The sequence below is a fragment of the Hemicordylus capensis genome, chromosome 1, assembly GCF_027244095.1.
Source record: "Hemicordylus capensis ecotype Gifberg chromosome 1, rHemCap1.1.pri, whole genome shotgun sequence".
Classification (NCBI taxonomy): domain Eukaryota; kingdom Metazoa; phylum Chordata; class Lepidosauria; order Squamata; family Cordylidae; genus Hemicordylus; species Hemicordylus capensis.
This window is the reverse complement of record NC_069657.1, coordinates 396,811,325-396,826,264: the sequence shown is the minus strand read 5'-3', so window position 1 is coordinate 396,826,264 and position 14,940 is coordinate 396,811,325. Positions and strand designations below refer to the sequence as shown.

The 14,940-nt window shown below is 46.1% G+C and overlaps 1 protein-coding gene across 1 annotated transcript in view; it reads right to left on the bottom strand.

The window, feature by feature from the left end:
• Positions 1–14,940, bottom strand: part of LOC128339364 (uncharacterized) — an 84,044-nt gene that overhangs the window by 4,460 nt on the left and 64,644 nt on the right. The window contains exons 11-18 of the mRNA XM_053283132.1: positions 13,074–13,213; positions 10,494–10,638; positions 6,027–6,178; positions 5,422–5,579; positions 5,050–5,218; positions 4,158–4,238; positions 2,836–3,754; positions 1,930–2,125 (exon numbers count right to left, since the gene is read on the bottom strand). Coding sequence (XP_053139107.1) covers positions 1,930–2,125; positions 2,836–3,754; positions 4,158–4,238; positions 5,050–5,218; positions 5,422–5,579; positions 6,027–6,178; positions 10,494–10,638; positions 13,074–13,213 — 1,960 coding nt within the window. The remainder of the gene's footprint in view (positions 1–1,929; positions 2,126–2,835; positions 3,755–4,157; positions 4,239–5,049; positions 5,219–5,421; positions 5,580–6,026; positions 6,179–10,493; positions 10,639–13,073; positions 13,214–14,940) is intronic.

The window sequence follows — 14,940 nt, the reverse complement described above, 5'->3', positions numbered from 1 at the left end:
TTTTAAAAATTAATCCTGAGTGCATTGTAAATAAAGTCAAAACACTGAGCAGGTTATATGACATTCCAACCAGAAAATGAGTGCATGCATCTAATACTGAAGCCTTCACCTTCAAAGGCAGCCCACGGGCTGCTAAAAGGGCTTTTACCTGCTCAGCCTTGGGGAGCTTGGAGCAACTGGCCAGAGTGGAACAGAAGCCCCACACAAAATATTCAGCCCTGCCCACACCAGAGAACTGCCAATTGGACCATCAGAGATACGCAGAGGAATCAGCTACAGCAGGGGGGAGGTTGGGACAAAAATGCACAAGCAGTTTGGGATTTTTTTCTATTGGTGCCCTTTGACACTACAACACAAAGCATGCATTGGTTAAGCAACTATGCCTTGAAACTAATGGATTTAGAGACATCTAACTCTGTGCTGGATTGTAGGCAGCAACTACATTCAGAAACCAGAATGAGGCTGGCTTTCAGAGCCCTACGGAGCTCCCAGTTCTCCCTTAGTTTGTTTCAACTCCCCCTCCTGCTCTGGTTTTCCTTTGAGAGAGTTCAGCTCTTAACATTCAAAACAAATAATGCAAACTAAAACTACACATGAGTGACTCATTCCTAAAATTAATAACGTTTGTATCATTACTGGGTGACATTCCACACAGTGTAAGCCGGGTGATTCATCACCACCCACGCTGTTACGAGTTTCCAAAACATAGCCCACAGTGTTGCAGAACAACCCTGGTCCACTACAACTTAAAATGGTGCCATTGCAGTTGCACAGTGCTACATCCATTGGAAGCAATGGTCTTCATGTTCCGTCGTTTCAATGTCTCCGTTAAACATTCAAACTCTATTAGATAGATGCTCTAGTCTAGAAGCAGACTGGCTGCTGTAGAGAACCGGCGGTAGTGCTACCAGCAATTTTGCCATTCACAACAATGGGAAGACATATGGTAATGCTGTTCTACTGCTTGTTCTGTATAGCAGCACCTCTGCTCCTGGGTGTGCAGAATGGAGAGGAGACGTTAGAATTGGGCATCATGCAGGGATGCCTAACTCAAATACCCCGGTGGGCCAGAACCAACAATTACTTGGTGTGTGAGAGCCAAGGTCAATTTTCAGCACATTATTATATTAAAACTACTAAAAATATTAAAGTGAGGGGGCACTTGGAGTCGGGGGGGGGGATTGGGGGAAGAGGGCTCTGGCCAAGGGACAGAGAATATCTGGTCGCAAGTGGACAGCTTCGTCATGGCTCTTGCTGTCGCTGCAGGATATCCCTACCTGCGGGCCAGCATAAAATGCCCCATGGACCAGATCCGGCCTCCAGGCTTTATGTTGTGCAGGCCTGATGTAGGCCAATGGACTGTGATCACACTTTAAGTTGTAAAACAGGGCTGCTCCGCAACGCCACCAACAGTGTTTTAGACCCTCGCAGCAGGACAGGTACTGCTGAACCACCTGCATTACCCTGTCTGGAGTGTCAGCTTGCATATCATCATTATTATTATTAATTCAATTTCCATACCGCCCTTCCAAAAATGGCTCCGGGCAGCTTAAACAGAGAGATAATAAATAAATAAGATAGCTCCCTGTCCCCAAAAGGCTCACATTCTAAAAAAAACACAAGATAGACACCAGCAACAGTCACTGGAGGTACTGTGCTGGAGGTGGATAGGGCCAGTTACTCTCCCCCTGCTACATAAAGAGAATCACCACGGTAAAAAGGTGCCTCTTTGCCCAGTTAGCATATTAGAAATAAACAGCTGGTTTTATTTGTTAGCCAGCTTTAGACTACCGTAATTGCCCAAACAATAACCAGAAGTTCACCCATTGTTTTGCCATACAGCATTTCATATTACACCAATACATCTAAACTCCCTACATGTCGCTCCGCAGTGTCCTTTCCTTGGATTTCTGAGAGACGACAACCCACCTGGGGCTTTCTCTGAACTCGCAGGGGACCGCTTGAGCCAGTGTTTTTGAAAGGCAGCCCAGTACGGCAGCAGGATGTTGAAGACGGAATCTTTCAGCTCATCAAACAAGCCGGGAGGCGGCACGGGAATCTCCTTCTGGAGGGCCTTCTCAGCTGCCCGGATCGCCCTCCCCAGCCTCTGAGTATCCACTGCCACCTGGAGGGCAAGCCACACACATTCAGCATCCTAGTTTTTCCGGAATGTGTCAAGTTAGCCTGTGGGAATCGTTGCTTCCCTCCCCTGTTCTCCAGAAGCACAAAAAAACGCTGAGGCATGAATGGGAGGTCAAGCGTGTGCACTGACTCACATCATTTTCATGCTCCTTTGGCCTCTGCTTGGGTGTACATTGGTTTCTCAGCCCCATTGCAGAGAGGCAGCAGCTGCTCTCAGGCAGGGCATTCCCCAGATAAAATGAGCCAAGGACTGCAAAGAGCTGGGATGTATTCTAGCAGGAGGGCAATGATCATGACTGTGTTTCCTTATCTTAAGAGTGCTGTTCTGCAGGGAAGATCTAGTATCAGCCATGAGACTAGCTGGGTGACTCTGGGCCAGTCACTTCTCTCTCAGCCTCACCTACTTCACAGGGTTGTTGTGAAAGAGAAACTGAAGTATGTAGTACACCGCTCTGGGCTCCTTGGAGGAAGAGCGGGATATAAATGTAAAAATAAATAAATGAATAAAAATAAATAAAATCTACAACTAGTTGACAGCAGTTACTGGCTGCACTAGGGACTTCCAGTTCCCCTGAAAACTGATGCTATTTGACTCTGTCTTGGGGAAGGGGGTGCTGTCTCTCCTGCAAGATCTCAAAATATATCCTCATGACACTGTCTGTCCTTTATCGGGGAGCAGAGTCTGAATCGTACCTGTAGCCGAGGTTCAATCTGGGAGGCAAGGAAGCAGTCACGAATCACTAGGACTTTCTTCTTCAGGAGAGCCATGTCAGGCCAGGCATGATGGGCGTTCTTGAATTTCTGCACCTCCAAAAGAAAATGCAGACCACTCTCCAGCACAGGAGGGCCATGTACCTGGAGGTGTTTGAAGAAATGAAGCATCTCTGTCGTGGGCCAGCCTTCTGCAGCATCCCTTAGAGACTGCCAAAAAGAGGTTTTGTTTTCCCGGGTAGGCTGAGCGGTGGCTGCTGATCTGACTTTAGTTTTCCGGTTCTTTAAACTACGGAGAGCCACTTTGGAAGCTATCGCATGTAGAAATGGCTCCAGTTTGCTCCAGCGGTCCTCTGGGATTTCAGAGGGCTGAACCCCATGCTTCTTCAGCCCCTCACTCATCTCATCCCAAAACTGCTCAAAAGCAGGGGCAATGAAGGAACGCAAACAAAGACTCATTTCATTTAAGCTGAAGTCACTTATTTCTCCCTGGGCCACCTCTTCCTTTAGCTTTATCATCAGCTCTTTGGGGAGACAAACACTTGATCCCAGAACCCCTGGCTGGTCCCAGCTGTTTAGAATTTTCATTGCACAGCTCAGATGCTTCTTGCTCTGTGAGACATCCTGGCAGGCGTCTACTTCCTGTAGCAATCTCAGAACCTTTTGCAGTTCCATATCCTGCATTTTATGAGCTGCCTTTCTATAAACATTGAAAACCACAGTGTTGTTGAGCAAGTCTGCTGCATCTTGAGGGGTTGGTGACCTTTCTCTGGCCTCTTGGTCAGACTCAGCACTACCAATGGGATGAGATCTGGAAGCTGCCTTTTTCCTGCCAGTTTTCCTGTATGCCCTTCTTTCTTTTGGGTCATGAAACCAAGCATTCTGTCTGTGCTGTTGTATCCTGCAAGGAGGTTAAAGGCTGCACAAATGAGGGCAATTACATTATGGGAACTGTAGTCCAGCAACATCTGGGGACCCAAGTTTGAGAACCCCTGCTTTACCTTAAAGAAACTTACCAGAAATACCTCTTTGCAATGCATGCCCTGGGTCATACTGAACTTTCCCAGGCCTATACCATTGAAGGCAATGTTGCAGAAGCCATTTCTATTGCTCCAGGAGGGTGGGTACCACCATCCCTTGATGGCTCCAGGTTCCCCATCAATCAGCCATACACCAGGTTGTGGCACCACATTATAGTAAGTGAACCATGGCCAGTAGAGCAATATTTTTGGGAATCCAGACTTCTAATTAAATGAGTTATTAGCTAGGTTTGAATTGCTGGTTTCCACAGCTTTACTGAGTACCTCTTATTTCCTTTCTGCTTTACTGTGGGATCTTTGCTCCTGATACTTTGGGCATCAAATAAAGAGGCTGGTACACAATATCTGCAACAAAGAACATGAATCAGATGAGAAAACATTCCTCGTGCAATCTGATAATTTAGTAACTATATGCTAAGAGTCCTGGCTTCTCCAGAAAAGGATAATTATTATTTCTTATTATTTATTTCTTACATTTTTATACTGTCCCATACAAAAAAGTCCCTGGGCGGTTCACAACAATGTCTCAAGCAACTGGTGGTATTAATTTTATACTTGAAACCCTCTTTGCTGATAAAACAACTGGATTTATCATTTCAGAATGCACCACTTTACATTATAGGTCTGGTTCAGATGATACAACAGACCATGGTTTATTGGTTTGGGAAACAGGAGCCAACCAAGCACCAGTCCTGCATAGTTCCTCCTTCCCAATCTCCTTTTCTCTTCACCTCACACATGAAGGAATTCTGGTTTGCTAAATTACACTTCTGCATGCCATCTGAACTTGGGAGCTGTGGTTTAACTATGGTTTACAACCAGAGTATGAAATTAGAATTTTATCTTGGTTCATATTCTAGTTTGTAAACTATCATTAAACTACAGCTCCTGGGTTTGGACAGACCAGAATTTCTTAACAACCAAGAGGAGGAGGAAAGAGGGAGAAGAGAGCATACAGGTTTGGTGCTCCTTCAGTGGCATTCACAAGGGTTTGCTGGATAGTATGAACTGAGCCCTTACCTGGCAATGTTAGTTCATGATGAGCAACGCCTCAGTGTTGGATGGCATGACCTCTGAAGCTCCTTCCAACTGAGAATACTACATTCTATATATTTTACAAGCAAAAGTAGAATGTCTAAGATATCTTGGAACTCACTCAAAGAAAGTTGTGACTTCATGGCGAAGATAGTGGAGCCAAACCTCGCTAAGAGCAGCCAACACATAGCGAGTCACAGGTTCAAAAGTGGAAAGCTTCAGGTCTTCATGGTCAAAACAGAGAATTCTCTCGAGATGCTGGATGTATTCTGGCATGCTGGAGCTAAGCCCTGAGGGAAAAGGAGAAGCAGAGCAAAAGGTGGCTGAGAACTCCAGCTTCAAAGTGCAGTGTGTGTGTGTGTGTGTGTGTGTGTGTGTGTGTGTGTGTGTGTGATGACAGGTCTTTTGAAGATTTACATTTAGGCACCCATTTGCTAGGCTGAGCTTTGATGAGATTCTGAACCTGCCCTCCCAGCATTCTGAGAGAGCTCACCTATGTTACATCCTGCATAAGGTTCCAGAAATATACAGAAGATCTGCCAAGCAATATGGTGGAGTTCAGGCTGGCTGGCTTGCCGTGCCCATGCAGCCTCATATGCCTTCAGGTTCTTCCACAGCAACAGATTATGGACCTTCTGAGCATCTTGAAACCTAGGAGGCAACCAAGAAGATTCCTATCTCAGCTTGGAGTAGCATGAAATTATGGTGAACTGGAAGAATGCTGCTAATAAATGAATGGATATAGGCAGCCAGCTGACCTGTAAAAGTCTGCATTGGAATTCTCTTGCTTTAAAAATCATTGTCACAAATGAATATGCTCTGCTAGATTACACAAAGGCCCTGTTCACACAATCCGTCGAATCTAGGTTTAAAGCTTGTAACCAACTTTAACATGATCATGAGAACTCATGCCTCAGATTCATCTTGAGACACAAACTAACATTGGTAATTTGTTGTGGGTTCACAGAATTTCACAAATGCTGGTTACCAATGTATGCTAATGTTGATTATATTGTGTGAACCAGGCCAAAGAGATAAGCTAACTACCTCTGACGTGTCACCTTAAACTCATAGGCAGGTAAGAAACCACCAACTCACCGAGTCAAGTAGTGAAGAAAGCTGTCGCCATCTCCCAGGTCACACATTAATGCCTGGAGAAACCGGGTGGTTGTCAATGTTTCAAATGAGTCTGATAGGAAGTCTAGCCGCTCAGCTGAACCAATGCCACCTCTTCCACTGTCCCTAAATTGCTGAAACCAAACAGGAAAGATATCACAGGAGTTGTGAATAGTTAAATAAGCAAGGCCATCTTCTCCAAGGCTATTCTGATAATCATCTCACATGATACAACAGAATTACCTTACAGACATGTATGTTGTCTCTGCTAGTAGTAAACACTTTGAAAGAATCTGGGTGCCAGCCCCAAAACAAAATCCTAAGAGTGATAACTGGCTGACATCCAGATTAACGTTGCGCTAGTACAACGAACAAAGATGTACCCACACAAAAGTAATATTTGTAGTATTAAGGTTACTTTTGCTCAAAGCAGATGCCCAAAATTGCAGAATCTCCTGTGCTCTTGGTACACTTGCACTAGGGTTGTGCTTGCACAACAAAGATAGTGGATAGCTTTGCATTATTCCCTGCAATATATATGAATTCAGGGAGGGGTTTCACAGCAAGAGGTATACCACAGATTGCACAAATGCACCAACACAACACTAGTGTGCAAGGCAAGCTCTCAACTTAATTGAATTAGCTAATGCAACATCCTTGCACTAGTGCAACACGTTAGCACTAGTACAGTGTTAGTCTGGATGTCAGCCACTGAGTTTCCAAGAAGTCCCTAATATTAGGTAATTTAACTTGGAGAGCAAGCTTGAGGAAATGACAGGCCATGGAGTGATCAAGCCATGGGTTGCAGGTGGGATGACCTCTCTAATATAATAAGGGAAGACTGCAGATCAACAGAAGGGCTGCTTCTGTGGGCTGGCATCTTTACTATCAGATAACCCTTAACAACAACAACAACAACAACTTCATTTATTGGCTGTCCCATTACAATTGTTCCCTGGGTGGCTCACAAACAAACAAAACAATGGAATAAAACATACAATTAAAAGCACATTAAAAACAAAAAGCTACAACAGAACACAAAGATAATTTAAAAGATGTTTTTAAAAGCATGGGTAAACAAAGAGGTCCACGTCCATCTGCAGCTCCTTCTGCCTCCTCATTCTGGAAAGAAGAGGGTGGAACTTGGGTATGCCATCAACTGCCAGGGACCAAAACGCTCTGCCAAACACATTTCTACATATCTCTGTTATAATTGTACCTTTGTGTGCATTTTAATTATAAGCTGCTTTGGGAACCAATCTTGGCTGAAAAGTGGGCCAAAAAATAAGTTATACACATTAAAAGAGCTACTTATGATTACAGAAGAATAGCAGCATAGGTCAGGAAAAACACAAAACAAACTCTTTCACTTTCTAAACATATATCCCATCAGAACAGGCAGACACAGCCACTTCAGAACAGGATGCGAGAGGGCTCACCCAAAGAGAATGTGGGCAAAGAACAGATAAAGAAAGGGAAGAGTTTATTTAAACATGGTGGCCCCTCCAGCAGAATACAGTCCTCCTGAACCCATGCAGCATTATTAGCATTTATGCAGTGGCGGCTGGTGGTTCCCGGGATCGGGGGTGGGAGGGGCGCTAAGCAGGCCAAGTGATGGGTGGAGCCACAGGTAACTGGGTGGAGCCCATTGTGGGCAGCCATTGTGGAGCCAGGACTAGGCAGATGCCTTAGCAATAACTGGCAAAGTGCAGATTTGTAGCTAATGAGTAGGATCAAAATATAAACATATACACAAGCACACAAATCTCAATAGCTCATCAACAGAGATATAGAGGAGCATGGAAAACATCAGTTGCTTTATAGTGCTTAACAGGTCTATAGTAGTGTGTAGATTTGGGCACACACGCCCAGACTTGGTCCCCTTGGTACATTCCCTTGCTTTTTCTCCTCCCCCCTCCCTGAGTCCCTGTTGGTACACTCCCCATCGCGTCTTGGCACACACACACCCCTTTTCACTCTACCCCTGCCTCCTCCTTTCCCCTCTCTCTCCTGTTTAAGCACACGTGCACGTGAGACCATTGGTGGCCTCTTCCCAAGGCGCTCCACAAGCAGCCTCCACTCCAGCCTGCCTGGCTCCTTCTTCTCTCTGTCAATGGGTCGAAAATGGCCTGAACTGCCATTTGGGTGGCAGGCAGGCCCACAGAAGGAGCTTTCACCATCTCCGCCACCACCTCCACCTTGGTCTTCCCTCTCTGCCGCCCACCAATTGGCAAAGTACTGTGTGGGTGGGACTTGCCACGTACGTCTTTAGCCTTTTATTTATATAGAAGATGAGCCACAGGTAAAGCAGAGGCCAGCTACAAACGTGGAGAACAAATGCATTCTGAAGTTAAAAAGGCAGTTCTGCCTGCCTGTTTAAAAAATGCATATCTATTATTTATTTATTCAGTTTATATACCACCCTTCCAAAAATGGCTCTTTTATATAAATAAAAGAAAAAACCACTGGTTTTTCAATGATGCTTGCTGCAGCTTTGAACTATCTCCTGTAACTTAGAGGACACCATGGGAAGCAAAGATGCTTATCTCCCTACTCCATGCCTGCTGAACAGCTGGGTGCCTCTCTCTGTCGGCCTTTGGTGCCCACCAATTAGCTTGAGTGTCCATTCTAGCAAGCAACAAATATTTTTTTTTAATAGAGATCAATTCTTTAATTCTTGCCCAATAAACCATAACCCTCAGTTGTCATATTAATGTTACAGATACTGGCCACAATCCAGAGAAAAACCTGGTTAGCTCTCTAAATAGCAAATTGATTTTTAAAATTATTTTCATTCCAACAGAATCCATTCCTTCTCTACACCACACCCACATGGAAATTCATTTCTTCAATTATTTTAAAAGCAGTTTGGACTCAGAAATCTATGCATATACCCTAAAATAACTTTCTGGCTTCTTATGCCAGTTTCTAATCAAATTAGACCAGTCTTAAAGTTTGCTGTTCTTTCCATTGTTTTATGGCAAGTCGTTTTGGGAATGGGCCATAATGCTTTGCATACAGAACAGATCAGAGAGCAAGGGAAAGAAAGTAGAAGTTGCATTCCTCTCCTCCAAACAAACAACCCAAATAAGCCAGCAAAAGATCAGCCTTACCAACAGCCAACCAGCCAACCTACCTGCTCTCTAACCAAAGTGGTGATTGAATTCTTCTGAGCAACTAAAAGAAAAAGACTTCTCCACCCTCTGGGCACTCTGGTTAGCTGTCTGAGGAGTCAATCAGCCTAGTCCCTCTCTGATTGGTTTATAGGGTGGTCCTGGTACCACCCACTTTGCAAAAACAAAAGTGAGCATGCTTATTGGCTCCTGCTTTATTCATATTATTATTTTAAAAGAACTGGAGCTTTTCATTTGTTCTTTGTTACCATGACTCTCCTCACGACTCAAAGCAGCTGCAGGTAAGAGCAGCAGGAAACTGAGAGAGGCAGTAGGCACACAGAATGGAGGCAGAGATAACATGGCTGACTGAGAAATTTAAGGTGAGTGATGCCCACTTTGCCCATAGATAAAATCCACCCTTGCATTTATGGTATTAAATTAAACTGGCTGCCACTCTAACAGCCATTGTCAGACATACTGGGCTTTCTCCAGACAAATAGATCATCCCCCATCTGTATCTGTTTTCTTTTCATCCAGCTGTGGGTGAATGGGATGGAAAGAAGGTGCCACCAAGCAGTGGTTCCTCCTCCCTCTGTCCTCATTAGTGAATGAGATTTTTCCCAGAGGCCACTGTGCCATTGCAGGGGGTTCTGGGAGAAATTCCATTTGCAAATGGGAACATAGGAAACTGCCTTATACCGAGTCAGACCACTGGTCCATCTATCTCAATATCCTCTACACAGACTGACAGAGGCTTCTCCAAGGTTGCAGTCAGGAGTCTCTCTCAGCCCTATCTTGGAGATGCCAGGGAGGGAACATGCCAGCATGCAGATGCTCTTCCCAGAGCAGCCCCATACCTTACAGTGTGCTCACACATGACTACCATTCCAATGCAAACCAGGGTGGACCATGCTTAGCAAAGAAGACCATTCATGCTTGCTACCATAAGACCAACTCTCCTCCCAGGGAGAGAGTGGGAGGAGGCAGCTGCCCTGACAGTCTCTTGCATCACTGCTACTCTTTCCCACCTGCCTTCCCATCAACAAATGGGAACATCCCGAGAAGCCGAGTCATTCCCATTTGCAGACAAGGAGGTGTGTGGAGAAGGCAGCAACAATGTGACACTTGCAGCAGCATGAGAGAGGTGGCAGCTCTGGCTCCTGCTGGCACTCCTTATAGGGGCTCTGGGGCCTCAGAGTCGGCCATGGGCACTCAGGCCAATGCCCCACTTGTTCAAGCTGAGAAGGAGCAGATACCCTCCCGGACCAAGCAGATGCAAACATTAAGACAAACTACACAAGCAGACAGTGCTTCTAACACCTGATACGCACACCATTCTCCGGTCTTTGTTCCTTTTTGTCATCATGCCCCTTTGGCCATCTATGACAGGAAGTGATGCCATTATGTTAAATGAAGACAGGAAGCCAATTTTCAGGGGGAGCTCCTCCTTAAATTGAAACTCTGTATTGGTCCCAAGCCTACAGCACAGTTAAGATAAAAGTATTATTAGTAATTATTTTCATTATCATTGTTTATTAATAAATTTTTCAAACAAAAAGTTCTCAAAATGATTTATATAGCAAACGATATGAGAAAATGGCAATGTGGCACTAAGTAATAGGTGGTGCTACATTGAGATTTCAGTCTTCCCATTGATACAGAAAGAAGCTGAGGCAGAAAGAGAAGGCAGGAGAATTTCACCAAGCTCCTCAGCTTGAACAAGAAAAAGAACGAGTTTACCCATTACGGTCACCATATGAAGGCCCCTTTAAAATGCTTTGTGTGGCAGCTGTTACCACATAGGGACCCATCTGTGCACAGTGGCTCATGAAGCACATTAGAAATTGATCTACTACAAAAGTCCAAAGAGAGAGACGTTTGCAGTGGTATGGTGAAAAATCTCCAGTCTGCATGAGGACAGCTGCTGGGCTGGTCCTGGGTTAAAACAGCATCTTTGGTGAGGAGTGCCTTAACCCTAACCTAAACCCGGGGAGGAAAAACCCCTCCTGGTTAGTGTTGCCAATGGCAGGATTGCAAAACCTAGGAGTGCCACAGGCCCTCCTGTTCCCAGGCTTTCCTGCCAATGCCTATGAAAAGGGCCCAGAGCTACCTCTCAGTAATTTGCTGCTTTGCTGCCAGTGCTTTCCTGCTCCAGTTCCAGGATCCCACTCGCAGGCCTTCTACATCTTCTTTTCCCTACTTTCTCCCTAGTTCACTGGATTCAGTGCACTCAACAAACAGTGAGCCACCATCCTCAGCTTGGTGCCCCTTCATAGCAACTGTTGGAGATCCAGTTCCAGATGGCATCGACCTTTTGCACCAGTAACCCTAATGGGGCACTGGGAGCAGACACAGATAGTTAGGCACTCCTTCTCTTTCCTGTTTATCTCTGCCTCTGTGACCCCTCTATGGATGGAATGTACTCAGGAACTTCCTGGCAGTGACTTCCTCCTTCTTCCCAGAATGCTTCAAGCTTGCTCTCTCTGAGCACCATGTTTCTATTGGTGTCTCTCTGACCACCAGTGGTTAGATATAGGTCTTTTCTATCACCATGGACTTCTGAATAAAGTAGATTAGTTTAACCTTACATGAATCTCCATGCTTATCATTTACAAGCTGTTGTCCCCGAGACCAGGGTCATAACTATAATAGGGCAAGGGGAGACAGTTGTCTGGGGGCCCACTGCCTTGGGGGCCCCCCAGAGGCAAGTCACATGACTGACTCCCCCAGCCGCACACCCGCCCGAGCTTCCTTCAGTTGTATTCATCCTCCGAAATCGATGTGAGTGTTAAGACCTGGAGCTACCAGAACAGCATGTCTTTCTCTAGTACCATTAAATGACTTGCATCGTCCACAATTTACAAAACCTTAAAAAAATAATTTAGGATGATGTTCTATTGCGGCACATAGGAGATATATGAAATAAATTTTCCTATGTTTTTTGTTACCACTATTCAGCCTCATTTAAGATTTCTTTACTTCATGAGCTGAGTTTCAGTGAGCGGGGCTGCATTTTAAAGTCTTCTCTCTGGGCCTACTCCAACCTTGCTACGCCCCTGCCTGAGACTGTTAACTTCTGCTGTAATGGGAGTGAGTTAGGTGCTGAAATACTCTGCTATATAAGTAATTACCCCCAACAGGAACATAGGAAGCTGCCTTATACCAAGGCAGACCCTTGGTCCATCTAGCTCAGTATTATCTGTAATAGGGCAAGGGGAGACAGTTGTCTGGGGGCCCACTGCCTTGGGGGGCCCCCAGAGGCAAGTCACATGACTGACTCCCCCAGCCGCACACCCGCCCGAGCTTCCTTCAGACTGGCAGCGGCTTCTCCAAGGTTGCAGGCAGGAGTCTCTCTCAGCCCTAACTTGGAGATGCTGCCAGGGAGGGAACTTGGAGCGTTCTGCATGCAAGCATTCAGATGTTCTTCCCAGAGCGCCACCATCCCCTAAGGGGAATATCTTACAGCGCTGACTTGTAGTCTCCCATTCAAATGCAAACCAGAGTGGACTCTGCTTAGGAAAGGGAACCATTCATGCTTGCTACCACCAGACCAGCTCTCTTCACATGGTTCACCCATCCCTAAAGGCCAGTCCTGACTGCTGCATATCAACAGGTCACCGTTTCAAAGCTGCTTCCACATGGCAACCATAGCATCTGAATTGGCTCTAATTTCGCTCTCTGAGTGGCTGCACAGAGAGATCACCCTCTAACTAAAACGAGTATGCAGTAATCAAAGCTCCCAGTTGTCTGCTCCAGTTGCTCAAACCCTCCTTGTTTTTCTGTTAAAGACCTTTCCAGCTGCCAAGATGTGCTGCCAAAGAAATTATGTTCTCTGGGGCACGTCCAAAGAAATTGAAAAGCTTTTTGTCCCCCCACCCCATCTCATGCTTTCATGAACCCTCATAATACAAACCTGAGCTGCCTGGTCCTCTGGTAATGGATGAGAAATCTGGGGACCCAGTAGGAGCGTAGGCGTCTCAAGGCCTCATACTGGTTCCTGCTCAAGGTAGCAAAAGCCATCTCCTCAGCGCTTACAGTGTCATCAAGCTGCTCCTGCCAGCAGAAGAGCAGCAAGAGAGTCACCATCATGCAATTGGTAACAAATGAATACTGCAGGCCAAACTCCACATTATGTTAAGCTCGTCTTTAGAAGACAGGCTGAATGCAGAAGCTGACTGGAAGCGGAGTGGAAGTGGTCCACTTATCATTAAAAATTGGCTGCAGGGTCCACCCTCCCATCATGTGCCACATGCTGAAAGCACAGAGTTAACACTTTCCCTTTTGTTGTACCCTATTTGATCATCAGTTTTGTTATTTAGAAGTTTGTCGCAGTAGGGAGCCTGTAGAGAGGGGGTAGGGGCTGAGTCTGGAGGGCAGAGAGAAAGGAGAAAGACAGAATGAAATTGCATTGTTTCTTAATAAAGTTCTCAGTTAAACCTACAGAAGATGTCTTGTGCTTAGGGAAGCAGATACAAAACACCTGTGAATCTTCTTTTTGCTGAAAATCTACCTACCTCCCCAACAACTTGCTCCCAAAGTGGCAATTTTCCGCAAATTACCACTTTGGGGGTGATTTTTGGAGTGAAAAGGATACAGGGGGAAGTGTAAACACTCACCCAAACCCTATGTGTTATACTCACAGCCCAGAGAAGGCCCTGCAGCTAATTTTTCACTATGAAAGGACCACATCCAGTCCACTTCTGCATTAAGCTCATCTTCTAAAGGCAGGTTTAATATCACGTATGGTCAACCCTTAGGCCTCATTTACACATATCACGACTGTTGTGGTTGCTGGCACCACCTCTGTGGTTGCTCTCTAATTGGTTGAGTTCAGGGAAAGTCTTCCACTCATGTGATTCCTCTGACGAGCATGTTTAGAAGAGACACCCCTCAGGGGGTGAAGTATAACCTGTAGGGTATACTAAACATGCTGTTTGTGGAATCACATAGATTCTGTGCTCTGCACAAATTGCAACTGGTATGGGAGCAACCACTCCAGTTGGGGTACACATGAAATGAAGTGGAGAGCGTGTTCACACATGGAGGCTGTCCTCACGAGCAACCTAGCCCAGGCTTCTAGCAGTGCTGGAATCCGCGTGGATAGAAGCGCTCCCACTCAGCCTAACCCTGCTCCTGAGCCCGGCTGTTAGTTGAGGTTAAGGGAACAAGTGCTCCCTTAGCCCGGTTTTCAGTGTGCAAGCATAGGCGTAACTATAGGGGGGGCAGGGGGGGCACATGCCCCGGGCGCCACTTGGCAGGGGGCGCCAAAAAGTGCCCCCACCGATTTGCCGGAAAAAAAAAATTTTTGATTTTGGGGCGGGGGGCAGAGCAGTCCCCCTCCCCCGGTCCCGGCGCCCGCCCCCCCCCCCTTGGCATTGCTCATCCAGCACTGGGCGCCGCAGCGTCTTCATAGTCCAAGTCTCTGACTCTCACTCCCCGGCCCGCCCCGCCGCCCCGCCACCAGTCGCGCATGCGTCGAGAGGAGGACACGCACCAGAGCAAACTTCCTGAACAACTCCCTCTTCTGAACAACTTCCTGAATGCCCGAACCAGTTCCCCTTTTTGCTCATTCAAGTCCTTCCTCCCCTATAATCTAACCACGTTTTAACTGAAAAGGTTCAGGGAGGGGGAGATGGGGGGATGTGGAACCTTGGGTTCCACATCCCCCCATCTCTCCCTTCCTGGACTTTTTCACTATGTAATGCAAGCTAATTTAATTATATGTCATCATCAAAATGGATTAGCTGTTTCAGCCCATCAGGAAAGTCTAACCCTCCACC